The 23,483-nt window shown below is 71.4% G+C and overlaps 1 protein-coding gene across 18 annotated transcripts in view; it reads right to left on the minus strand.

The window, feature by feature from the left end:
- Positions 1 to 5,120: 5,120 nt before the first annotated feature.
- The window catches only part of KCNQ2 (potassium voltage-gated channel subfamily Q member 2), a 45,245-nt gene continuing 26,882 nt past the window's right edge, over positions 5,121 to 23,483 (minus strand). For 2 of the 18 annotated variants that reach the window (XM_072801730.1, XM_072801727.1), the window contains 9 exons: positions 22,940 to 22,969; positions 19,704 to 19,793; positions 19,549 to 19,602; positions 16,356 to 16,582; positions 15,701 to 15,809; positions 15,193 to 15,324; positions 13,323 to 13,430; positions 10,918 to 11,041; positions 5,121 to 10,391 (listed from right to left, as the gene is read on the minus strand). In XM_072801730.1, the coding sequence (XP_072657831.1) occupies positions 9,690 to 10,391; positions 10,918 to 11,041; positions 13,323 to 13,430; positions 15,193 to 15,324; positions 15,701 to 15,809; positions 16,356 to 16,582; positions 19,549 to 19,602; positions 19,704 to 19,793; positions 22,940 to 22,969 (1,576 nt within the window). In that variant the 3' untranslated portion in view covers positions 5,121 to 9,689. The remainder of the gene's footprint in view (positions 10,392 to 10,917; positions 11,042 to 13,322; positions 13,431 to 15,192; positions 15,325 to 15,700; positions 15,810 to 16,355; positions 16,583 to 19,548; positions 19,603 to 19,703; positions 19,794 to 22,939; positions 22,970 to 23,483) is intronic. The other 16 variants (XM_072801734.1, XM_072801731.1, XM_072801741.1 and 13 more) reach the window with 11 other exon arrangements.

Raw genomic sequence — 23,483 nt, forward strand, 5'->3', positions numbered from 1 at the left:
CCCGTGCTGAGGTCTCGGTGGAGGTGGCCCCACGGCTCCGGGCCTGCCCGCGGGGTCGGCGCCCCAGGGCCTGTGCCAGCAGCCGGCAGGAGGTGAACACAAACCAATTCCAAGCAAATGTCGAGCCGAGCGGGCAGTGAAAGTAGCGGCTCTGGATGTCGGGGGGACTCGGGCCGAGGCCACACCCAGAGGACAGAGGCCGCCGGGGACAATGCGCCATCTGACCAGAGTTGCCAACCTAAGACCCGAATTCACTGCGCTAGACTCCAAGCTGGGTCACGAGGCAAAGACTGGAGGTATCAGTGGACCACCAGCCGCCCGGGACACCCCCGGCTGCATCACCGGAGATCTCCCGTCTAGGACGCAGGAGGGGCCAGGGCCGGGGGGAGCCGAGAGGTTCTGGGCACGGCTGTGGGCTCCGTGCTGAGGAGCGCGTGGGGGACCGAGTGGCCACGATGCAGCCATGATGGGTGCGCAAACCCACCTAGGACAGCGCACTGTGCAGGGCCACAGAGGCCGAGGGACCAGCAGGGACGGGGCTGCAGGGCTGACATCTGGGCAGGGGGACGGACGGCGCCCGCAGGTCCCGGAGCCTCCCACGTGCCGGCTGCGGGCGTGGGGGCCGGTCACGGCCGCGCCTGCGCAGAGCTCCGGGCCTCGTCCCGGCCGCCTCCCTGGCCCCGCACCCCCTCCAGCGGGCTGCCGGCCTGGACGGTCCCCGGGGTCGCCCTCGCCTGGAGGCGCCCTTGGCCGCCCCCGCAGGGACGTGTGGGGAGCCCCACGCCCGGGCCAGCGTCGAGCGTCGCTCCTCCCTCGGCGGACGCAGAAGCAAAGGCCAACGTCCGCAGCTAAAACCAGTCCGTGTTTAACTTGAAACAATTACTTTTTTGCATCTTAGAAAACCAGACGATGGCTGGGTTGATTCCTGAGGCCCCGCGGGGCCCGCATCCCGCCCTCGGTGCTGCCGGGGGCTCGGGCCGGGCCAGGACGAGCTCAGGGACCTTTGGGACCTCGGGCCCAGGACGGGGAGCCCCCCGAGAAGAATGAGGGGCCGCCTGTCACCACAGGACGCAGGTCCGGACGAGGGAGGGACCCTGGGGCAGGGCAGGGGTGGGAGGGGGCGGCCGGCAGGCCTGGGAGGGTTTGGGCGGGGGGCGGGCGGGCAGCGCAGGGACTTGGCAGCCCCGACGGCAGCAGGGAGCCGCGGAAGGAGCAGGAGCGCCGGGGCCCGGGGGCGGGGGGCGGGCGGCCGAGGGATGCGGGACAGCCCGGGACCCAGCGGGGTCGGCGCCTGCGCCCACGTGCTCCGCGGCCTCCCGCGTGCGGCCGAGGCACCAACGGGTGTTTCCCTGGGCGGCACCGGGCCCTCCGCCCTCTGTCCTGCCTGAGACTCCCGCTGGCCTGGCGGCCGCCCCCCCCAAACAGGCCCTGCGGGGGCTGCAGGAGACCCCGGGCTCTGGGCCCCACCTGCCGCCTCTGGCCTCGGGGTCCAGGTCGTGGAGCCCAAGTGTCGCTGGAGGCAGGAGGCCCAGGAGGTGGGTGTGGCCCGGGGTCGGGGGGGTGGGGGGGGTGGGGGGGTGCGGGTGCAGAGGAGGGAACCTGGTTGCAGGCAGGGGTGTCGGGGAGCCCGGGAGGCCGATGCTCTGCCCAGGGGAGGGCAGGTGGAGGCCAGTCCAGGCCCGCGGGGGGATACAGCGCGGCCCCTTCTGGCCCCGGGTCCTCCCTGGGCCCCCACCGGCTCCTGCTGTGGGGCATCAGGTCAGAGGGGGCTGTTCTGGAAGCTTCAGAGGTGACCGTGTGACCTCAGGTTCGCTCTGCGCAGGTCAGCAGAGGCCGGGGCAAGCCGGGGTCGGTGCCTCTTCTGGGCCCAGGCTCTGGGGTCACGTGTCCCTGGGTCGCAGGCTCCAGGGTCACGGCTCAGCTGCAGCCACCAGGGCCCCTGACCCGGCCTGTGACCACCCAGCCTCCCCGGGGCCCCCTCCTGTGGGCTGCTTCACGGGGTCCCGGCTCCTGCCTCCCGTGGCCCACGCTCGTGCGAGCACACACGCACACGAATTCACGCGCACACACACCATGCACACGAGCATAAGGACTCACACGCACACACGTACTCACACAGGCCCGCATACACGAGCACACGCACTCACACACACGTACACATGCACGTGTGTGCGCGAGCACAGGTGGGAGAGGCCCCAATAACCCCTCGTCCAGGAGCTCCGAGCCTTATTTCGAGGCTTACCGAGTCTGACCTCTAACCTCCCTCACTCCGTAGGGGGTGAAGGTTCTAGAATCCCAGTGGGAAGCTGCAGGGTCAGCCCTGAGCACCTCAGCCTGGCTCTGGCCCGCGGGAGGCCGACCTCCATGTGAGCGCTGCCACCTAGTGGCTTCTGGACACGGCGGCTCCATGCCCAGGAAGGTGACAGGGGGTGTCCAAGGGGCAGGGGCAGGAGCAGGGGCAGGGGGCAGGGGGCAGGGGCAGGAGGCAGGAGGCAGGGGCAGGACGCAGGAGGCAGGGGGCAGGAGCAGGGGCAGGGGGCAGGAGCGGGGGCAGGGGGCAGGGGGCTGGGGGCAGGGGCAGGAGGCAGGGGCAGGAGGCAGGGGCAGGGAGAGGGAGCAGGGGCAGGAGGCAGGGGGCAGGAGCAGGGGCAGGGGCAGGAGGCAGGGGGCAGGAGTGGAGGCAGAGGGCAGGGGGCTGGGGGCAGGGGCAGGGGCAGGGGGCAGGGGCAGGAGGCAGGAGGCAGGGGCAGGAGGCAGGAGGCAGGGGCAGGGAGAAGGAGCAGGGGCAGGAGGCAGGGGGCAGGAGCAGGGGCAGGGGCAGGAGGCAGGGGCAGGACGCAGGAGGCAGGGGGCAGGAGCAGGGGCAGGGGGCAGGAGTGGAGGCAGGGGGCAGGGGGCTGGGGGCAGGGGCAGGGGGCAGGGGCAGGAGGCAGGAGGCAGGAGGCAGGGGCAGGGAGAGGGAGCAGGGGCAGGAGGCAGGGGGCAGGGGCAGGAGGCAGGGGCAGGAGCAGGGGCAGGAGGCAGGGGGCAGGAGCAGGGGCAGGAGGCAAGGGCAGGAGGCAGGGGCAGGAGCAGGGGCAGGAGGCAGGGGGCAGGGGGCTGGGGGCAGGGGCAGGAGGCAGGGGGCAGGAGCAGGGGCAGGGGACAGGGGGCAGGGGGCAGGGGACTGGCACGCACAGGAGCTGGCATTCCCCCAGCAGCCCCCCTGGAGCCAGCACCCCCCGTGTCCATCTGCACCACATCCCGTCCCCCCACTGACCACGGCCCCGCTGACCCTCTTGCAGGCCTCGTGACCCCCCTGGGTCGCCCCACCCCCAGGGACGACACCCTCAGACACTCTGGGCCCACTGGTGGTGGAGCCCCCGTGGACTTGGGGTCATGCGGGATGGTGTGTGTTGGGTTTAGGGGCATCAGACGTCGTGGAAACCTCGCCAGCCACACGGGAATGCCGACGTCGCCCCAAGGTCGTCTCAGGTCCCCGTGAGGTCGTCCAGGGCAGGAGGGGCAGGCAGTGCGTGAGGCACTGACCGCTGGTGCTCCTGTCGGTGCCCCTCTGCTCGCATCCCAGGCCCAGCCCTGCCACCTGCCCCACCTGCCCCCACACGGTGACCCCAGGGCCCCGGAGGCAGCAGGATGCACCCCCACCTGGATGTGGGCAAGGAGCATGTGCTCTGACGCCAGGGCACCCGTGGCGGGGACCCCAGGGGGCAGCTCAGCCGGGCGGTTCCACTCCGGCGCCCCAAGCTGTCCCTGGTTTCCTGCCCTGGGGCACGTGGGGAGGGGGGTGTACAGAGACACGCAGGGGCACGGGGCCGAATGGGCCGGGCGCCGAGGGACCTGGAACCCGCCTTCCCCGCCCCACCCGTCCCGCGGCCTGGCAGCCGGTGTCCTGTGGGGCCAACACGGCGTCCACGCGATGACTGGCTTCTGATCCTCCATACGGACCACGACTGCGCCGGCGGATGGGCGGGAGCGGGAGCTGCGTGTGTGCGTGTGTCTCCCAAGCCTGGATCTCCAGGGCCCGGGGCCCAGCCCGCCCCCCTTCACCCCTGTCCTTGGCTGGAACAAAGATGGAACAGCTGGACTCCAGCAGCCCCTTTGGGAGCAAGTCATGGGGAGCAGAGAACTGAGGAGGGTGGGGGCCCCGGCTCAGCAGGCCCAGGGCCGCAGGAAATCCCGACAGGCTCCCTCCGGACTCCAGGCCACGCGAACAAGTCGGCTCTGCGGCAGTCATGGCTCCACAGGGCGTCTCCGAGCCACAGCCAAGCTGACCCGAACCCTAGGTGACAACCCTAGGGAAACTGAGGCAAATTTCTCAGCAACCAGCCCGAAACCACCAAACGCCTGCAGGAACGACCTTCCCCTGCGGCCTGGGCGGGGGTCAGAGGGGACCGTAGGGGGGCGGCGGGTGAGGGGCAGCGCCAGGCCCCGGAGCTGCAGGGACGCAGGGACACCGGGGCCCTCGTCAGCACAGAGGGGACCTCGGTGAGGGCCGGCAGCCCGCCCACCCCAGGCTGCACCCGGAGCCGGGTCAGATCCTCCAAACCCCGCACCGCAGCCCAGAACTTTCCAGAAGTGTTGGGTCACAAAGGCCGTTGGCTGGTGGCCAAGCCTGCGAGGGGACCGAGGGGACCGTGAGCCTCGAGCCCCGCTGAGGGGGCGAGTGTGGGCCCCCGTCCAGGCCGGGGCGCTGCCCCTCGGTGCCCGTGAGCTGCTGAGCCCCAGGCCACGCGGACTGAGCCGGCCCGGCCTCCCACACCCGACTGCGCCGGCCTCACCCGGACACCGCGGGCCGTGTCCACCCCGACCTCCCGGCCTCCGGCACGCTCGGGGGGCCGAGGGCCACGGGGCCCCCGGCGGGTGCCAGCGGGACACTGTGTGCCCCGCGCCCAGCACTGGGCCCCTCTGCGCCGCTGGGAGGCCCGGGGGTCAGCAGCCCCGGCCAGAGGCCCCTCCCCGGACGCCCGCGGCTGCTGAGGGACGGACCGACGGGCCCCGGCCCCGGGGGAGCGAGCACGGCCTCCTGCTGCTTGGGGCCACCAGGGTGCGGTCCTTCGTCGGGGCAGCAGAGGACCCGGGGAGCCCAGGACGGCGAACAGCAGGAACGAGGCCACACCGCGTGCAGGTTGAATCACTGTGTTTTACTAAGTGCACAGGTCCACTGGGCATCCAAACAGGTCCCCGTGGCAGTAGAACTTTCCAGAACCTTCCACATGCGTCCCTGCTGCCCGATTCCACCCCCGAAGCCCCTGGGCAAACCCGGGCGGGGCCCCGTTCTCGAATACAAGTGTCAACCTGACGGTGAGTTGAGCAAGTTAGCATCTCGGCTGGTCCGTAGAAAACTAGAGTTCTTTCCCTGGGCGTCTATCCCTAGAAAACGGACAATGCGCGAGTCGAGGGTCGAGTGTGCGGCGGTGACACATTCACGACAACAGAAAGGCCCGGCGGCTGCGGCGCGGGGCACGCGCGGCCCGGGAGTACGTCAGTACTGAAGGCATATTATGAAGTATTCTTTGGAGCATGAACAAAGTGCAGACAGCCAAGGCAACGGCGCGAGGGGGCTGCAGGCGGCGCCCGCGACAGCGCGACGGGCGGGCGGGCCGGGCGGGGCCGCATGGGGACCGGGCCGCCGCCCGCGCTGCGTCCCTCCATCCATCCGTCCGTCCCGAGCGGGTCCCGCGGGCGAGGCGGGGGTCCTGGGCGGGCGGGGCAGGCGCGGGGCGTGGGCGACCTCGGGGAGTGTCCGTCACGTGCTTTAAGGCAACGACAGCGTGAAACGGCCAGAGCGGCGCGGGGGGGGGGGGGGGCAGCCGCGGACCCAGGCCCCTCCCCGCTTGGCCGCCCGCCCAGGGGCCCCGGCGCCCTCCGCCAGCAGGTGTCCTCCAAGCCCCAGGGAGCGCCGCGCCCGCGTGCGAAGCCTGTGCCCAGCACCTCTGGGGGTCTGCCCTCGCCCCCACCCAGCAAGGCGGCGCGTCCCGCCCTCCGTGGCCCCCACCCATGCGCGCTCCCGGCGCTCCCCGGGGGCCTGGCCTGGGCCGCCGGATGCCCGGTGCCTTGGAGGGAAGAGACGGGCAGCCCCCCCACGCCAGCCCTCCCGGAAGCCCCCGGGGCCATCGAGCCTGCTCAGTGCAGGGCCGGGCCCAGGGGAGCGAGCCCAGGGGGCAGGAGCACAGAAGGCCGCTGGCCTGGGACAGCCACGCAGGGTGCCCTGGCGCCAGGGGTGGGCGGCTCCTTCCTGTGGGCCCCGCGCAGCCCTGCTGCCCCTCACCCAGCATCGGTACATCCAAGCAGGAGGCCTGAAGATCCGCTCCGGGGTCACAGAGGGCAGGTGTGTCCACGCCGCCGCCGCCCAGGCAGCCGAGGACCACTCAGGACAGCGTCGTCAGGGGCGGGAGCGTCTGACTCCAGGGGCACCGGGGTCACGGGGCCGCACCTGCTGCTCGGGACTCCGCACCCGGGGGGCACGAGCTGCCCCCAAGCCCCCCGTGGCTGTGCAGCCGTCCCTGCGCACTCCACGCGGGTTCCCAGGGCTGGTGACGTCGGAGGGTGGGACCTGGTTGTCACTCTGGCCTGGCAGCGTGACACCAGGGCAAAGGCTGCGCCCGCTGCTCTGTACAGTATTTACAATTGGGGTGAATACGAAATAGATACAAACGTCAGCATTTCTACAAAGGCCTCCCAGGGCCCTGCACGCCTCTGGGCTCCAGGAAGCATCTAGAAACGTCTCGGGGCCGAGCTGCATCCACACTCAGCGCAGGCGGGGGCACCTGCTTTGTGGGACGTCCCCCCGAATGCGGGGCGGCAGAGGGATGCTCCCCCCTGGTCTCCTGTTAACGTTCGAATCCGCGACCACCGGGGGCTCCAGCCTAGTGCGAGGAGGAGGTCGGGTAAACCGCATCAGCCCGTTGGAAACGCCGGCCCGCCTGGCTGGCGGGGGCCCGGGGGCGCGGGGTGGCCACAGGCCGGGTCCCGACTCCCTGCTCTACCCAGACAGGCCTCTACGGAGCAGCCCTGGCAGCGTGCGGCCCCGAGGAGGGGACAGGTGGCAGGCCGGGGCCCCGCATCCTGCAGGAGGCCTGGGGGGGCCGCGGCTCCCGAGTCACGTGGCCGAGGAGCCAGAGGACCTGCCCGGCCCAGCCCGAGCCGTGTGGCGGCGTCCTGTCGACCGGAGGCTCCGGACGGTGGCCGGGCCCGCTGATGGGAGGCACGTGGACCCTGGGCGGGCCCGGGCCCCTCTGCGGGTGCAGCCCAGGAGCCTGGGACAGCCGGGACCCAGCCATGGTGCCATCTGTCACACGAAGCTGTGAGTTCCTCAGGGCTTCAAGGGGGCGGACCCGCGGAGATCACACAGAGGGTGGGAGGCGCAGTGCGTGTGCACGGGGGCGAGCGTGTGTGAGAGGGCACTGTGCATACGTGTGTGAGTGCGTGCAAGCGGATGTGCCTGGTGAGTGCGTGCTGCACGCGTACAAGCGGCACTGTGAGCAGGGGAGTGTGGGCTCGCGCGGTGCACCCTCTAGCCTCAGCCTTCTGCCCAGGGTGGCACGGCCCTGAGCCGCACGCCGTCACACACGCCCAACAAGGCGCACGGTCTCCTTGTGCAAGCACCAGCCTCCTCCTGGAGCCCCGGGCCACACGCGGTGCTGCGGGGGACGCACACGGCTCAGACCAGGGTCGGAGGACCCCAAGCGACGACACCCTCTCCCCAGAGCATTCCCCTAAACCAGCCTCCAGAGACACGCCCTCCCCCTTCCAAGGGGTCAGAGACACGTGCAGACCTCATGCCCTCCCTGGGGACGTGGGTCCCCGTTCCTCCTGCTGCAGCCTGGGGGGCCCTCCTGGTGGTGGCTCAGCAGCTCCGGGGACAGGGACCCACAGCATAGGGGGTGTGGGGACAGGACAGCCGGCTTTCTCTGGGGACAGCTGCTGGTGGCGTGGCTGGCCAGAGCTGGTGACCGGTGTGGCCGTGCTCGGCTAGGGGCCTCCCGCGCATGCCCTCCTGGGGCCCCGCAGCCCAGGTTCCCCAGGATGGGGGTGAGGCCCGAGGCCCAGCTCCACCTCCAGGAAGGACATGCACCGTCGTGAGGATGGCCAGGGTGCCCCAGAGAGCCTCCCGCCCAGGCCACGTGGCCACGGACTTCCACGCCTGCCCCCCAAGGCTGGGAACGGGGCGTCCCCTGCGGGGCCAGGAGCAGCGGTTTCCCACTCCGAGCCCGGGGCCTCCAACCGGGCACCGCCCTCGGGCAGCACAGGCCCGGCCCAGCCTCTGGGGGCCCATCAGGCAAGGAGGAGCCCACGGCCGGACGCGGGCCGTCCTGGAAGGGGGGGCAGGCCCAGAGCCTGCAGCTGCGGCCCCTGCCTGCCCAACAGCGCCCCCCAAACACCTCCGGGCGCCAGGACCGCATGCCCAGGCACCGGGCCTCACACGCTGCTTCCCAAGACCCGTCAGGGACCGACACACTCTCACTGACCACGTCGCATCCAAGTCGCCGCGGGCTCTCCCAGGACCCAGCGTGTGGCGGATGTTGCCCCGTAGCCCAGTGCACACTTGGTCCCTGCCTCAGAGGGCGCCCGGTGCCCAGGCTGGGGGCTCCAACCGCGGATGCCCCCACACCGCGACGGCCGAGGACCCGGAGGGGAGAGTCCAGAGCTGCCGTCCCCAGGGCCACAGGCCACACAGGGGACAGACGGGTTCCTGCTCCCTGAGGCCCAGGTGGATGCGTGGCTGTGACTCCCTAGGAGCCAGGAAGTCACAGCAAGGGACCGGCCGGGGGCAGCAGGGGCGGGCGGTCAGCCCCAGCGGCGACCAGAGAGGCTTCCTACAGGACAGAGCTGCTTCGAGTCCGCAGGGGGCACCCAGCGACCCTGGAGGGGCTCCTCTGGGACCCCTCTACATCCCGTCACGGTGTCGGCGAGGGGCCTCGAGGCAGGGCCCCCACTGAGGGGCAGCGCGGAATCTGGTCACCACAACCCGCCTGGCCCCCGCTCCCTGAGCAGCGCCCGGCCCCAGCGGTGCCCCCAACCTCCCAGCACGCTCCCCGCACACGGGTGTCCGTGGCCTGGCGGCTGGGACCAGCCGGCGGGGAGCAGAGGGCACAGCCTCCCGGGACCCCTCCCAGGAGCTATGGCACAGGCCCCCCCTACGAGCCAAGGCCGCGAGGTCCCGAGGCCTCACCCCCAAGGCCAGCGCCCCGGCCGGGGACTGGCTCCGACCCCAGGCTGCGGGGGGAAGGTGCGGACCGGCAGCTCTCTGGGTGGCCAGGGCAGGGACACGGGGACGAAACCTGGCCTCACCCGAGAGGCCAGCCGTCCGCCCCGCAGCCACCGCCACGGGCCCCGGAGCCGCCGCTCCTGCTCCTCGCTGCCCCCCCGCCCAGCCCTGGCCCAGCCCCGCGCCTCCTCCTCCCTCCTCCTCCCTCCTCCTCCGTCCTCCTCCGTCCTCCTCCCTCCTCCTCCCGGCCTGTTCTCGGCCGTCACCCCTGCTCACACCCCGGCCAACGGTTCAGAGCGGGCCCGGCCGGCCCGGCTGCCCCTTGGTGAAAAAGCTCTCGTCAGCCTTCGGGGCGGGAGCCGGGGAGCCCCCGCCCGGCCGCCGCCGCACAGGCCCCCCACCGTGTCCCTCCAAGGAAAGGGCCCCGAGTCCCATCTGCAAACCTGGAGGCCAAGAGTCAGGGAGAGGCCGGCGGGCACCCTCACTTCCGGGGCCCGGCCCAGCCCACGTCGCCGAAAGGGCCCTCCCCAGTGGCGGAGCGCGGCGGGGGCCCGCACGGGGTGCACAGGTCCGAGTCCGTGTCCGACTCGCCCTCCGCGATGTAGGGCCTGACTTTGGCGCAGGGCGCGACGGCCGCGTAGCAGCTGTTGAGCGCGTCCAGGTTCTCCTTGGACTGGGAGATGCTGAAGCCGCTGAAGGAGCGCTCCAGCTCCTCGTGGTCCACGGACGGGATGGAGATGGACGTGTCGCTGTCCCGCAGGGCACCCTCGGGCCTCAGGAACTCCGTGCTCGCCCGGTGGCCCCCGCCGTAGGCAGACAGCGACCGCTCGTGGGCGGGCGGGGGCGGGATCCGCACCAGCGAGCCGGGGTCCCCCACGGGCGAGGTGCCGTGGCCCTGGCGGGGGTGGCACTGCTGCTGCCACGAGGTGGAGGGCGGGCACTGGGCCGGGGGCCCGGCGGGGGGTGCCGAGAAGTTCTTCTGGCCCCCGGAACTGGAGCGGATGAGCTTGATGATGCAACCGTTCCTGTCCCCGTGCTCCCGGCTGTCCTCGGGGCTGTGGTACGGCGGCGCCGGCTCCGGGTCCTTGGCCCCAAAGTAGGCCTCGGTTTCCGTGGGGGGGATGCCCATGCGCTGCATGTAGATGTTCACCAGGAAATCCAGCTTCTTCTCCATGGACAAGACCTGCAAGGGGACTTGCTGGACCAGGTCTGCTGCTCCCAGGAGGTCGAGGGGCCGGGAGATGGGGGGACCTGGGAGGTGAGGGGGACCCGGGCTGCTCCCAGGAGGTCGGGAGGCCAGGAGGTGGGGGGACCTGGGAGGTGGGGGGACCTGGGGGGGGGACCCGGGAGGTGGGGGGCCAGGAGGTGGGGGGACCCGGGCTGCTCCCAGGAGGTGGGGGGGACCCGGGAGGTAAGGGGACCTGGGAGGTGGGGGGGCCCAGGCTGCCCCCCAGAGTGCAGGGACTGCAGGCTGGCCCCACAGAGGTACAGAGGCAGGAGCCTCACCCCTGGCCCCAGGCCTCTGGGCCACCTTTTGTCCACGTGGCTCCACCCCTGCGGGCGAGCCCTCCGGCTGGAGGAACAGCCAGGTCCCTCCTGGGCTCCCGGGTGCAGCCCCGGGTCGGGGGTCTTGTGCCCGACCCCTGAGGACACACGGAGGCCCCCCCGGAGCCTGAGGACCAGCGGGTGGGCCGCCCCAGCCCCCCTACCTGCTTCTCCACCTTCCCCAGCCGGCCCATCATGCTGGGGTCCTCGGGCAGCTCCGCCTCAGCCGGGCCCTTGGTGCGGTCCTTGTCCGTTAGGGCCGGGCCGCGCCCCACGATCTGGTCCACTCTGCCGGGAAGACACCCACCCCCCGGCATGAGTTGGGGTGGGTGCGGCAGGGCCCAAGCCCTCTCCTCCTGGGCCGGGCCACGGCCCCCCAGACCCGGGCTCCAGGCTGATCCCAGAGCCGACAGGGGGGGCACGACGGGGGGGGGCAGCGGGGTGCCAGGACAGGTGGACGCGGGGCACCTGGTGTCGCCCTGCTCTCTGCACCCGGGGGCCTGCTCCCCACCCGTCCCACTCCAGCAGATGGCACATCAGCAAGGAGTAAAGTGGAGGGGCCTGGGGTCGCTCGCCCCTCAGCTCCCGGCCCCCGCGCCCGGCCCCCAGCCCTGAGCTTTACTCCTAAACAATGTGCCACTGGGTCCCCCCTACTGGGGTCTGGGGGGCAGATTCCACGTGTGCGGCAGGAACGGAAGCAGATGATGAGGGCCACGGCTCCATGCAGACCGGACGGGGAGGGGCACAGACCGACACAGGAAACCGCCACGCACACCAGAGGGGGCAGACAGGGGGTCTAGTGTGTGCGCGTGTGCGCGTGTGCCCGTGCCGACGCGTGTGCGGGATGCGGGACGCAGCCGAGCTCATCTCAGAGGAGGCCACGGTCACAAATGGCAACAAGAGGCAAAGGAGGTTTCTACCTGGGAGGGGGACACGGCACGGCCCCCCGCTGAACAGGAAGGGCCACCGACGGGCTCGGAAGGGGCCACGGTTGTGTGTGGGCTCCTGGCACCCGAGCCGGAGACCCACAGGGACGTGGGGGGCTCACTCAGAAGCAGGGACCCCGACGGCCTGCAAGCCGCTGGGGCAGCCAGGCCACACCTGCCGGGCACGCGGCACTTCCCCCGGGCTGAGGCCAAGGAGCGCCCGCCTGCGTCCGGCCAGGAGCCCCGAGCCCCGAGCACACTCGAGTCCTGGGGGGCACCCCTGGCAAGCGCCCTGGGAGCTGGCCGGGGCCCCGTCTCGGCTTCCTTCCTCACCCACGGGCCGCCCGTCTGCCTCTGGCGGAGAGCAGGGCTCAGGGGACTGTTCTGGCTGCTGCGTGAAGCAGAAGAGGGGCTCCCGCGTCAGCCACGCTACAGCCTCATGCTCGAGGAGCTGCATGCTGGACTCATGCACCAAGGACCGGGAGCGGCTGGGGGCAGCGGGGACCCTCGGGCTCCAAGCAGACGCCGGTGGAGGATGGAGAGGGAGAAGGGTTCTCTGGTGTTTCCGAGTGTCCACACAGTCCAGGCATGGGTGCTCAGCGCCTTCGCCCCTGCCACATGACGGGTCACCTGCCTGGCCGGTCCCACGGGGAGCCTGGAGCTGCCGCTGGCGGGGGCCTGTGCCATCCCCGCCCTAGGCCCGAGGCTGGGGTCAGGTCTGGCCCCCGGAGCCCACGCTGTCCTCCCGCCCTCCGCCGTGGCTCAGTGTGGCCTCTGGCTGCGGGGGGGCTCTGCAGGCTGCGGGACCCGACCCCTGCCCCCGCGGCAGTGCCCACGGACGGGCTGCACGTCGCGGAGCCGCAGACTGCCCGAGCCTCCTGGGCCGGCCTGCTCCTCCGGGGACTCCTTTCTCACGGCAGAGCCCGTGGGTTGAGATGTCCGGCGTGCAGAAGTCCTGGCACGCGGGGAGGGCTCAGGCACACCGGCCCGTCCCCAGCCAGCTGGCCCAGCTGCCGGCATCCCTGGCGGCCTCTCGATGCTCTTGGGTCCCTCGTCCTCCTCCCTGTCCCGGGGGCTCCCTCTCCCCAGCTGACCGGACCTGCCCACGGGGGACAGGTCGCCCCCATCGTCTGAATCGTCCCAGGGAGGCGGGAAGCCTCCGAAGTTTGCTTCTGCTGACTCGCCACCCAGCGCGCCCTCGCCCTCGCCCCTGCCGCTAACCCCGAGGGCTGGGAATAAAGCTCCAAAGGTCTGGGGCATCCCTGGGGCCTCGCTCGCTGCCGGGTGCCCGGGGGGCACCTCTTATTTGTTCTTCACCAGCACTCAAAGGCAAGAAAAGCAGCAGGACCCGCTCAGGTCCACGGAGCAGCCGAGGTCAGCCCCGCCGCGGCCAAGGACCCCGAGGCTCTGAACGCAGCTGCCCCTGCGGTCGTGTCCCTCCGCGTCCGCCCGGGAAGCAGCCCAGGCAGACGTCCCTGGGGATGTCCCCGCGCAGCCCGCCCGGGGCCCACGGGGCACGGCCTTCCCCCTGACGCTGCTCTGTCCCGTCGGGAGGTGCCGGGCAGGTGCTGCCGTCATGTGGCCTGGGGCGAAGGGGGCCGGCCATTCCACAGACACAAGGCGGGCGCGGTTGGCATCCTGACCTAGGTGAATACTGGGGTGACTCTCTCGGAGGGGCCGTGGGTCCTTTGGTGGGGTACTTCTTGTGCCGGGGAGTTGAAGGGGGTGGGGGGCCCACAATCATATCTATCCTGGCGAGTGAACAAGAAAAGAGACACCAGCAAATGCATCGTGAAGCGCACGGAAGGGGAGTGGGGGGGGCGGGGGGACTCCGAACGGGCGCAGGGGAGGACGGAGCACGCGGCCGGGACAGCAGCGCCACTCCGCCTGCTCCCGGGCGCCGCCGCGTGCGCGGTTTTCCGGACACAAAGGGAGGGAAGGGGAAGGTTGGGGACGGAGGGGCCTGGTGACGGACTCAGCCTCGGCGAGACACGGGGCCGGCCCGGCGGCCAGACACCGCTCTGCTCTCCCACACATCTGCGCCTTGCACACGTGAGCGCACACGCACACCACACGGCACGTGTCGTGCACACGGGCTGCACTCGGTCCGCACACGCACGCACACTCACCTACATTGCACGTGCACCACCGCACACACCTTTGCACACGCACGGCACAGGTCTAGCTGATGCTCTGGGGAGGACGGTGAGCACCTGGCTCCCTAGCCTTAGCCCGCGAGGACGGCGGGGTCACCCTGGCTCCCCACCCAATGGGGGCAGCTCCAGGCCAGAGAGACCCTCCCCGGGGTCCAGGCGAGGACGGCAAACCCAAGCTGGGGCGCACTGACCCGGGACGAGGCCTTCAGTCCCGCGGGGCGGGGGGAGCTGGGTGGGCCCCAGGATTGCCCCCGGCCGTCCTGACCTGCTGGAAGCCAGCGCCCCGGCTTCCGGGGCACACACGCCGCAGCATCCCGGTCTGCGGGACCCCAGGCAGGGGAGGAAGCCCCGGCGGGCAGGGGTGTGGGACCCCGGGAGAGGCCCGCAACAGGCGCACGGGCTCCCTATAGACACACAGACACGTGTGCACACACCCTTGTGTGTGGCGGAGGCTGCACGCCTGTGAGCACGTGTGTATCTGGGCTGCATGTGTGTCACAGACGTGGAGAATGCACGTATGTGGGCACAAGGCTGAGAGCACGGTGCCGTGTGTGCACACGGGAGTGGACATGTGTGTTGGGTGTGTGTGTGTCCCTGTACGTAGGTGTGCGGGTACGTCCTGGAGTGAGCAAGCGTCAGCGTGTGCCCTGCCGTCGCCGCGCCTCGCACATGCACTCCAGCCTCGCGTCCTGCTGGGCGAGTGCCCCGTGAGGCGGGGGTGGACGGGCCCCTCTGCTCCCGCGTAGGGTGGCTGCTCCCTGACGGGGCTCACGGACCCTGCGGCTTCATCCCCAACACACGCGCACGAGTGTGCACGGGTTCACACATACATGCACACACGGCACAGCACACACAGAGGCACGTGCACACACCACACGCATGCATAACATGTGTATGCACAGGCACGCACGCCGGCCCACGTGCACATACACATGTGTGCACACACATGCACCCGTGCGTGTGACCACAGATACCCATACACGTGCACACACGCGTGTGCATTCACACATTACATGTGCACACATGCATGCATGTGAATGCACACACACCTACACGCTTGCCCCCCGTAGCGGGGGCAGGAGGCCGAGGAGGGAGAGACAACAGAAATATTAGAACGAACAGACCACACGAGGACACGGCAGGATGTCCACGGAGGGCCAGAGTGGCCGGGGGGCAGCCGCCCACCATGTGCACGAAGCCCCGTGCACGGCCCGCCTCTGGGGGCAGCACGGGCACCCGCACACCGCGCCCACCCCGGGCTGGCCTGAGGGTCGCCACCCCACCGCGCCACGGGGCCTTGGCCCAGAAGGACGCGGCCTCCGTGCCCGGGGCTGGGCAGGCGGGGAGGGGCTCTTGCCTGGACTGCAGGTTCTTGATGCGGGACAGCATGTCCAGGTGGCCCGCCGAGTACTGCTCAATCACGTCCATCACGTCGTACGGCCGCAGGCTCTCCTTGAACTTCCGCTTGGACACCAAGAACCGCATCACACTGGGGGGGTGGTGCACCGCTGTGAGCCCTGGGCGGCCCCTGCCCCCCACCCCGGCATCTCCCAGAGCATGTGCCAAGGGCACAGGCCACTCCCGGGCCCGGGTGCACACAGACTCCCATCCTCCCGGGAGCCCCACGTCCCCCGCCATGTCCCCACCCCATCTCCCCTGTCCCCCATCCTATCCCCACCGCATCCCCCACCCTGTCCCCCACCCCATCCCACACGTGAAGGGAGGGGCCCCAGGAGCCACGGGGTGTGAGTGGCTCCCGGAGCACCGGCCCTCACGCCAGCCCCCAAGGACCCGCCCCCAGGGATGGCAGACGCCAGCCCTTCTGGACCCGGGAGGCCCCTCGCCCCGGACCCTGAGTCCCTCACCACACGGCCCGGATGCTGACTTTGAGGCCTGGGGTCAGATCTTCCGTCACAAACTCGCAGTTACAGCTCTTATTGTCCTCTGCGACGTCCTCCCCGGGGAGGCTTGCTTCTGGGTGGAAGGAGACACAGCCCGTGGGGGGACGAGCCGTGCCAGGGACAGAGGGGCCTGGTCCTGCGGGGCCGCGGAGCCCACCCGGCGCCCTGGACGCCCAGCCCCTGTCCCAGGCCGGAGGCGAGGGACACGTTCACCCGCCGGCTGCAAAGCGGATGAACGTGCGGAAACACGGGCTTCGGCCCCAGGAGACCAGGGGATGGGATCGGGCCACAGACGGGCGTCGGCGCGGAAGCCCCAGAAACGGGCACACACAGGGCGTGACTCCCCCGTGAGGTCCCCAGACAGACGGGGGCTGGGGGCGGCCGCTCCCGGCACTGGCCTCCGCTGGGGCATGGAACGCTCTGGAACGGGACGGGCGGCGTCTGCACACGCCGCGAACGCGCCGCCACTGACCCGCTCACTTTCAAGTGGCCAGTTTTTATGTTACGTGAATTCGCCTCAAAAAGAAGAAAGGGCAAAGGGGGGTCGCTGCTCAAAGAGGCGGCCGGGCCCCTGCTGGCACCGGGGCCGCCGGACGGCGGGAGGCAGAGCCTGACCTACCTTCCGAGTTCTGTCGGGACGCGGCGCCCTTGATCCGGAAGGCCTGGCGCGCCCGGCTGCGGTCCCCGAAGCTCCAGCTCTTGGGCACCTTGCTCGGGCTGTCCTCCAGACTCTGGTCGGCACTGGGGGAGCGCCGGACGCTCTGGGCCTGCGGGGACCCCTTCCCCTTGGCCGCCACGCCGCGGGGGCTGGAGAAGACACGGTCTTTCAAACTGACCTTCTGGCTGCTTCCACGAGGACCGACAGGCGGGCGGACACACACAGAGAGACAGCGAGAGAGGTCACCCTGGCAAGAACGCTCACCCCACCGTCCGCTCGCAGCACACGCCTACTCCTGGGTGGGACGGCGGGTGCTCCACCAGCTGGGGCGCTGGGGGGCCCTCGCATCGCGCCTGGTGCCCCGGAGGCCACCAGAGCCCTGGCCACCCTGCCCGGGCGAGACTCCCTCCCCGGCACCTCCCGCGGGCCTGCCCTCTGCCCCCTGCCCCGGGGCCTGCAGGGGTGAGGTCTGCGGCCGACCACTGGGCCCCAGCCAAGCCCCGGGAGCCACCCGGAGGAAGGGTCTGGATCGGGGCCAGCACGGGCTCCTCCACCCACGCCCGGGACGCATCTGGGGACCGACTGGACGCGCCTGCTCTGCCAGCCGCCTGGGGCGCGAGGCCACGGGGAAGGGCAGCCCTGCAGGGCCCTCGGCCTCCCCCTCCCTGCGTCTCCCCGTAACTGTGAAGGTGGAGCGGCACCCCCCGGGCGGCAGCCGGGAGACGGGGGCGCTGTGGTCCGGGTGCAGGGGGGGCCCGGGGGCCAGGCGGCCACGCGCTCCCTCCCACTGGACAGTTTCCACTGTCGAAGGGCAAGGCCCCTGCTCACACCCAGCCACAGGCAGGAGCCGGGCCTTGCACTGCCCCGGGGCGTGTGACGCGCCTACCCCGGGCCAAGCGGGGTCTCTGCTGCCCCAGAAGCTGCCATCACCTGCTGACCCCTCAGCCCCACCGGGGCTCCCCCGGGTCAGCCGCCTCCACCGGCCCCACCAGGACCCACGGCCGGGACAGGTCCCTCGGACGGCGCAGACATGACTGGCCACGGACAAGAGGTGGCCGGCGGCCTGGACCCCCGCCTGGACACGGCAGTCCCGGCCCGCGCCCTCCCCCCCGGGCAGCTGAGATCACCCGTCCCCTAGTTCACAGGTCCCCGCGGGACAGGGGAAAGGAAAGAAAGGTGCCCCCAGGAGCGGGACGTCGACCTCAGGTGTGGACCCGCCTCGGGGGTGAGGCAGGCGTCCCCTGCTCAGGACACGGGCTCCAAGCCCATAACTGTGGTGCCCAGCGCAAGGCCAAGAACGGGCGGGTGGGAGCCCAGGGTGGCCCGAGTCCGGGCATCGTGGCGCCCTCTGCACGGATGACCTCCCTCCCAACAGAGACCAACAGCTGGTCCCGGGAGACGCGAGGAAGCGATGGCCCCGCCAAACCCCGGGGCCCGACCCCACGCAGCTGCCTCGAGGACGGAGCCGCAGGGAGGCCTCGCCGTCCAGCCCCGGGGATGCTCAGGCCGGGAGGAGGCCACCGTGTGGATGCCTGAACCCACGCAGCTCGGCCCGCAGCCGCTCAGCCCCGGCCGCCCCGACCTGCCCCGCGTCCAGGTGCCCGGGCAGCTCCCGCCCCCGCGGGGCCCGAGGGAGGGCCGCCCTCACCCCACAAGCCAAGGACAGAAGCAAACAAACACGAAGGATGGGGCTCTGGCCACCTGCTCGGGGGGAGAGTCCTCGACGAGGCCCCGTGCGTGTCAGGGGCACTTTCCTGGCGCCTGCGCTTTGGCGTTGCCGGGACCAGGGGAGTGAGTTCGGGGGCGTCTGGGGCACAAAGCCAAGCTCCAGCCCCTCCTTCCCCACCTGCCTCCCCGCAGCAAACGGGGACGGGGCGACTGGGAGGCCCGGACGGACGTGGCCAAGCCGGGTCTGCCCGGCTCAGGGTGAGGGGGCCGCACCTACACGGGACCGCGGACACCCAGGAAAAGTGCAAAGGGGGAAGTGACATTCATGGGATTTGCACACAGCAAGGCTGAGCTTGGCCTGGGCTCCTGGGCTGGCCACGGGCACCTGCGGCCCTTCCGGTGCCCGAGCAGCCTGCCCACAGCCCCTGGCCCAAGGGGCCGCCTGCGGCCGGAAGCACCGTGGACACAAGCTCTGTACAAGCAGGACGGCTTCCGCCGGGGCCGGAAACCTCCGCTCCTGGGGCCGCAAGCCTCCCCCAAGCGCCTACCTCCAGGAACACACAGGCAACGCGGACAGGGTGTGGGGAGGCAGCCTCCAAGCCCCTCTCCGGGGCCTCAGAGCATGCACAGATGCAGGTGTCCAAGCATGCCGCTGCCCCGGGCCCCTGGTCCTGCGGCACAGCCCCCATGCCCGCCGCTCGGCCCCACTGCCTCCGGGGCCTGCAGCAACCACATGCACAGGACAGGCGGGCGCAGCTGCCCACACGCTGCACCGGTCGGGGAGGGAGGCAGGCGGGAGGGAGACGGGGCGGGCGGGGGAGCCCAGAGCAAGCAAGAGGACAGACGCTTCCACACACCCGACAGCAGACAGTGGACGGAGAGAGTGAGGGTGCGGACAGGGAGCCCACGGTGCAAAGGGCCGGGGTGGGGGGGACGGCTTTTCCACCGTCCCGTTTCCAGTCCGCCCTAAACCAGGCCTGTGGTGGGAAGGGGGAGCCGAGGGCCCCTGGCTTTCTGGCGTGTCTGGTGTGTCAGGACCACGGGGAGCCCGGCACACACAGGACGGAGCTGCCTCCCGCGGGCGAGGCGGCCGGTTCGGAGGGGCCGACCTCGGGTGCGTAGTAGAGGTGCTAGATTGGCGAGCCCCAGAGGAAAGGTCAGCGGAGAGCGACAGGACCCCAGAAGCCCCTGGCCGGCCCCCCTCCTGCTTGGAGCAGGGCATCGTTTGGCTTGGGGACAAGAGATATTGGTGCTGCCACCACCGTCACCGTCACCGGGAGGTCGTTTGGAATCACGGGGGGCCTGGTGCTCCGCTGCAAGGGGCCGCGGAGGCCGAGCTGCCAATCAGAATTGGGGCCTGGGGGCCGGGGGGCGCCAGCCTCGCCCTCGCTCATCTAGAACCTCTAATAAGCAGAGTATTTGGAGCGGGAGGGGAGGTGGAGAGCCGTGCAGCAATGGTCGGTCCGTGCGACACGCCCCGCGGTACCTAGAGTGTCCAGGGCAGCATCCACACAGGGACTCTCTGCACGGTCTGCCTTTACTGGAAATGAGGAGAGCAGAGTTAGTCCTGGGCGCACCGGCAGACGGGACGCGACCAGAGGGGCCGGGGCCGGGCGGGCGGGCGGCACAAAGCAGGCCCACCCTGAGGCAGCTCTGGGCTCAGGGTCGGCCAGCAGCGCTTGGGTCTGAGCAACGGCAGTGAGGGGGCTGCACAGAAAGTCTTCCGCCGGCCTGGAAAAGAAAACAGTGCCCTATTTTTGGAGAAAAAAAAAAAAAATCCCGTTTTTTTTTCCTCCAAAAATACCTTTTCCTTCCAGAGTCAGAGTTTTGGGCCATGTCTTTTTAAAGATGTATTATTTTTTGCGATATTCATGCCAACAAAAAAATAATACATGGGCAAGACTTTGCAAAGGCTTATTCTAGGTGGACAGGGTTCCGGAAAGCACACATCTCGGGGAGGAAACACGTGCACTCTGGCGTCACAGACCGACCACCGAGGCTGCGCCGAGGCCGCCAGCTGCCCATCCGAGGCCTCGGTGCCCCCGGGAGGCGGCGGCTGACTCAGCGGGAGGGACGCCGAGGACAGCGGCTCGCGGGCCCCGGGCGACGCGGACCCCGAGGCGGGCTCATCTGGGGCGGGCGCGAATGATGGGAACCTGCCCGAAGCCCCGACGGCGGCCTCCGCACGTTTCTGAGCAAAACTGAAAACAACACACGAGACCCTTCCGCCTTCCTGGGGCCTCCCGCCGTCCCCCGCCGTCGCCCTGTGGCCCCGACACGCTGTCTCCTGCGGGCCGAGGACGCAGACCCGCCGACCCCCGCTCACGACACCAGCCCTGGGCAGCGGCGCCCAGCGTCCCCACGCACCGGCACGGGAGGCGCCCGCACGAACCCCGCGGCCACGTGGGAAGGATACGCTCTGCTGGGCCACCCCCCGTCCAGGGGCCCTTCCTCCCTGCGGGGTCCTCCCCGGGAGGGACCCGGGCTCCGGCTGCATCGGCAAGCGCGCTCCCGTGGGGACAAGCGTCCCTGTGACTCGGTATCCCCAGGACCTGCGCACCCAGCAGCTCTGGCTCCCCCAGGAGCCCCTCAAGCCGGGGGCACATGCGCCCTCCCGAGGCACACGGCGAGGTCAGCCGCCGTCCCACCGCAGCGGAGGATGGGGACGCGGGTGCCGTCTCCCCCCGGGGCCCCCGGCCTCCCACGGCCCCCACGCCCTGGAGGCTCCGTCTGGGCAGAGGACGATGGGGAGATGGTCTCTGCTCCAGCCCCCAAGCACCCAGCGCAGACACGGGCCCCGAGGCCCAGCCGCCCGGGGGTGTCCCGGCCGCACGGAGGCAGGACCACCCGCCCGCCCGCCCGCGCCCGCCTCTGGGAGACCGGGGCCCAGGACGCTCGAACTGCACGGAGGCCCCACGTGGGCCGCACCCCTGTCGCGACAGCGACCCCGAGGCCTGGCTGAGCCCCACGGACACCCCGCTCCGGGCTCCGGGCTGGTCCTGGGTCTTCCTGCCCACAGAAGCCAAGGAGAGCTTCCCCGGCTGTGGGAGCCGCCCCAGACGGCAACACCCCGGGTGGGCGGGCAAGGCCGGGGCCCCGGGATCACGGGGGGAAGAGGTGCCCGCGGACACTCACCAAGACCAGACGGGACACACAGGCACTCAGACACAGCACGCTGCTGCCTTCGACGAGGAGGGGCCCACACGGACAAGGGGCAAGCGGCTGGGGACAGGGCCCCCCCAGGCACAGGGGTGAGGGGCAGTGAGAACGGGATGGGGCAGAGGGCAGGTCAGAGACACACCCAGAGCAGCACAGCCCGAGACCCCGCGGCCTGCCCCCGGCCCCGACCCCGACCCGGACACACGGCCTGGGTCTGACGGCAGCACGGCCGCCGTGGGTCCCGCACGCCCGTGGTGAGCCAGGACCGGGAGGGGCGTCACGGCGGCTGAGTGAGGGTCCCGGTGCCCACCCCGTCCACCTGCCCTGACCTGGGGGTGCCGGCGGGATCCTGGCCTACAGGTGGCAGGCGGCGGCCTGGCCTTCCCGCCCAGGAGGGGCCCGAGGGGCTGGATGCCCAGGCGCCTCGCGGGCAGGGACGCGAGCCCCGCAGCCCTGGGACCTGCCCGCCACCTCGCGGGCCCCAGAAGTCTCCTGCCTACGCCCCGCGCCCCGGCTGCTGAACAGGGCCCTCCCGGCTGACAGGGCGCCTCCCAGGGCAGGGCCTCAGCCCGGGGTCCCCCAGGAGGAGGGCCGGGCCAGGCTGGCCCTCGGGGAAGCCACTGGGTCGCGGGCAGGCAGGGACACACGGACACACGGGGAGGAGACAGAGGAGCGGAGAGCGGGAAGCGGGGAGGGGAGCCACGGAACGTACCGGAGAGCCCGGGGGGGCTCCCGTGTGTCCTCACCTGGAGTCCTGCTTTCAGGGTCAGCCACCTCCTCCCCAAAGACAGACGGACGTGAAAGGGGCCCAAGAAGGGCAGTGACAAGATTAAAGGCACTTGGGGGGGCAGGCAAGAGTGTCCAAATTGGGGGGAGGGCAGGAGAGAGAGAGAGAGAGAGAGGCTGAGACGAGGGTCGCGGGGAGGGGGACAAGACGCCGCATCCGGCCGGGGGGCCTCGGGCGGACGGGCTCAGGGTGTGGCACGCGGCGGGGGCCGAGGACGCGGGGGCAGCCCCGTGGACCCCCCAGACCGCCCAGCTGGGCACGCGTCTCCCTCTCCACCCTGACGGCGAGCGCCCAGCTCTCTGCCCCGCGCCAGCGCGCAGCCTCGCTGAGGGGCAGTCGCCTTGGTTCGGGCCGAAGGCAGGGCCACCGTGCTCGGTTCCAGACACCGGTGTCCGTGCCGAGGCGCTCGGGGCGCAGGAGCGTGGCCACCCGCACGGGGACGGGGCAGCGCCCAGCCTAAGTGCGGCTCCACCAGCGGTGGCCGGCTGAGTCGCCCACGGTCCCGAAGGGCGCGGACGGAGGGCAGGCAGGGGTCTCTGGCCCCAGGTCGGGGGCTGGACTCGCTCTGCGGCCTGGGGACGGGTGCTCGGGGCATCCCGGGCTCAGAGGACCCCGCGCGACACGCACAGGAGGCGGGGGTCCCTCGGCCGTGAACACGGGGAGGCGGCACGTGGCTGCCAGCCGTGCTCTGCCCCGCGGGGACCCGGCAGAGAGGGGGGCTGTGCCCGGACGCGTCCTGCCACCGGGCCCCGGGGTGGGGGGGCGCTGAGCACACAGGGACGTAGGGCCCACGGCGCGGCCGGCGGGCTCCAGACACACAGCGCACACGCGGGCACGCACAGGCCCTGATGACACGCAGCGCACAGACACGGACGGACCGGCTCTGCTCGCGGCAACGCCCCGGGGCAGCGGGGGGCAAGCGGGCACTGACCTTGGCGAAGGCTCCGGCTGAGGCTCCTTCCTTTAAACAGAAGCGACAAGACTGTTAGCAGCTGGCCCAGCGGGCGGCCCCCACCCCGTGTAGGGCCCAGCGGACCCGTGGCACCCAGCGTGGGCCCCGACCCCCAGACACCCCGAGGGCCCGGGGGGCAGGCCCTGCTCCGACCCGGGTTTGAGTGAGAATCACCAACACGGGCTACGTTTCAAAGAGGGCGCCGAGTGGCTTCCCCGGGGCGGGCAGCTGCGCCAGGCCTCCCCCTGTGTGGCCTCCCCGCGGGGACGCGAGTGGCCCAGCCCCGGGACCCCGCTCAGCCCGGGGCAGCTGCCCGGCCCACCCGGCCGTGGCCTCAGGACACCGACTGGCCATGTTCACCCTGAACTGAACAGAGGCTGGTGGTGGGGACGGCCCCCGGCTGACCCCCGGGCCTGCAGGTGACCCCCCCGTGCCCCTCGGGGCGTGTGTGAACCCTTTGTGGAGCCCGTGGCGTGCGGCTGGCAGAGCCCCGTGTGACGGAGGCGGCAGGAGGGGGCGCCCA

This window comes from Canis lupus, chromosome 26 (assembly GCF_048164855.1).
Source record: "Canis lupus baileyi chromosome 26, mCanLup2.hap1, whole genome shotgun sequence".
NCBI lineage: Eukaryota > Metazoa > Chordata > Mammalia > Carnivora > Canidae > Canis > Canis lupus.